Source organism: Triticum aestivum, chromosome 2A (genome assembly GCF_018294505.1).
Source record: "Triticum aestivum cultivar Chinese Spring chromosome 2A, IWGSC CS RefSeq v2.1, whole genome shotgun sequence".
In the NCBI taxonomy this organism is placed as follows: domain Eukaryota; kingdom Viridiplantae; phylum Streptophyta; class Magnoliopsida; order Poales; family Poaceae; genus Triticum; species Triticum aestivum.
The window spans coordinates 29,081,524-29,083,716 of record NC_057797.1 but is presented as its reverse complement, the minus strand read 5'-3'; the positions used below and the strand labels follow the sequence as shown (position 1 = coordinate 29,083,716).

General features: G+C 56.5%; 1 protein-coding gene across 1 annotated transcript; it reads right to left on the bottom strand.

The window, feature by feature from the left end:
• Positions 1 to 1,861, bottom strand: LOC123184462 (anthocyanin 3'-O-beta-glucosyltransferase). Its single transcript, XM_044596567.1, has 2 exons — positions 903 to 1,861; positions 1 to 655 (listed from the first exon to the last, which is right to left on the bottom strand). Exons 1-2 carry the CDS (start codon positions 1,848 to 1,850, stop codon positions 101 to 103), a joined length of 1,503 nt encoding a protein of 500 aa, XP_044452502.1. The 5' UTR covers positions 1,851 to 1,861; the 3' UTR covers positions 1 to 100.
• Between the last annotated feature and the right edge of the window lie 332 nt (positions 1,862 to 2,193).

Here is a 2,193-nt window from a genome sequence, read left to right as displayed (position 1 = left end):
CATGGTAGTCTCAATCAGGGACTGACAAAATGGTGATGACATATTGACATTGTGCTGCTAGCTAGTACACCGAGATACCGGTGACGAGCAAGAAGCAAACTCAACGAGCGTCGTGCCGTTGAATCCGGCGGTTCACGAGCTCGTCCATCAGCCGCCCGACGTCGCCGTACGATGATCCACCATTCTCCACCGCGTCCCTCGCTCTTGCGCTGAGGTCTCTGGCCTTTTTCTGTATTGCGTCGCCCTGAGCACCCATCACTCTCCTAACCGACTCGGCAATCACCGCACCGGCGATCACCGCATGAGCCTCTGTGAGCGACGCGTAGTCCTTGGCACCGACGCTGACCCCCGCCCCGAGTAACTCCACGACGAGCTTCTCATTGTGGAACTGGTCGGCGTGCCGCGGCCACGTCACCATCGGCACGCCGGCGCTTAGGGCCTCGAGCGTCGAGTTCCACCCGCAGTGGGTCACGAAGCAGCCCACGGCTGGGTGGTTCAGGATGAGCACCTGCGGCGCCCACCCACGGATGATGTACCCACGCGAAGCCGTCGCGAGGCCTTCCGCCATCCAATCATCTGAAGATGTTGTGGCGCCGGTGGCGGAGATGACCCACACGAAGTTGCTGCCCGAGAGATCGAGGCCGCGGGCCAGCTCCTGCAGGCAGAGTTAAAAATTTCAACGAAATTTTGATGTAATTTCCGAAATTTCGCATATTTTAGTGGGGTCCAAAATATTTTTAGCCCCGAAATTTCAAGACAGATCCAAACTAATTCCAAAATAAATTTAAATTATGTTAGAATTCCTTCAAATTAAGCGAAATTTTAAATATCAAAATCCGAAATGATTTTTGAAATATGCAAAATTTCCGAAATTATTTTGTTTTCGAAATTGAAAACCTTGCCTGCAGCTGCTCCGGCGAGAAGGTGGCCAGCGTACCAAACGCGACGTACACCACCGAGCCAGCCGGCTTGCCGTCGAGCCACTGCAGGCAGCCGTCCGCCTCCGGCGAGAGCGCGTCGGTGCCCCTCGACGCCACGCCCATGCTGCCGCTGGCGAGCGAGACCGGCCCCACGAGCCACGCTCGGCGTCCAAGCGTCGTGCGGTAGTGCTTGACGTAGTCCGGCTCCAGCTCGCAGAAACTGTTGAACAACTCGCCGTAACTCCTCTGCTCCGTGGCGTCGACACCTCGGAAGAAGGCCCACTCTTCTGGCCGCTTCATCATCTGGCTCCGCCTCATCTCCACGCGGTGCGGCAGTCCCGGCAGCGCCACCATCACGGCCTCCGGATCACTCTCACCGTCGGTGGAGGAAGACGATGGAGACTGCAAGTTGTCCAAGTCCGACGGGTTGCAGTTACGCAGCATGCTGTGGAAGCACGAGCAGGCGAACATGCTGCTGCCGGTGAAGCCGAGCCGTGGGACGCCGTGCTCTGCGGCGACGTCCACGGACCAGTGGAAGAGGCTGTCGGACACCACCGCGTCCAGGTCGGCGCGGTGATCGGCCAGGGACCGCTCCAAGGGCTCCCGGAGGAGCCGCACCGCCTGATTGAACATGTCGCGCTCGTCCTGGGACGCGAGGCCCATGCCGCTCTCGGCGCCCGGCGGAAGCCCGACGTCCGGGAAAGGAACGACGGAGATATCGATCGACGGTGAAGTAGGGTTGTCTTTGTTGGCGCGATCGACCACGGAGCGGATGATGGAGGCTTGGAACGGCGTGGTGAGGATGGTGCACCGGACGCCACGACCCGCGAACAGCGCCGCCATGTCGGCCATCGGAATGAGGTGGCCGGGGATGAGGAACGGGAAAAAGAGTATGTGCAACGGCGGCTCGCCGTCCTTGACAGGCGCCATGGCTGCGCCGGCCGGTTCTTCTTTGGTGGTTTGCATGCTTATGATGGCGTACTCCTCTCCCGCCCGTTTCTCTTTAATTTATAGGCTGTGGGCGCTAGAGTGGTGATTACTACGGACAACAACTCACATCACATCGATCGGATGCCGTGAATGGCAATCAACTCAAAAGGACATTTGAATTTTTTGCTCCTTTTTAAAACCATTCCAGTTAATCTTATGCTTGCCACGTTCTATCATAAAATTATTATGAATATGTGAATATCAAAAGAGATACTCTGTGGCATCCAAATGTAGATGCCATTTAGAAAAATCAGCATTATATTCCGTATTCACATTATAATAA

Bases quoted from the DNA above. Each gene is read 5' to 3' on its own strand.
- LOC123184462 (XM_044596567.1), bottom strand. From the start codon at position 1,850: ATGGCGCCTGTCAAGGACGGCGAGCCGCCGTTGCACATACTCTTTTTC. The intron at 656-902 runs GCAAGGTTTTCA...CTCTGCCTGCAG, and splicing joins TCTCGCCGGAGCAGCTGCAG to GAGCTGGCCCGCGGCCTCGA.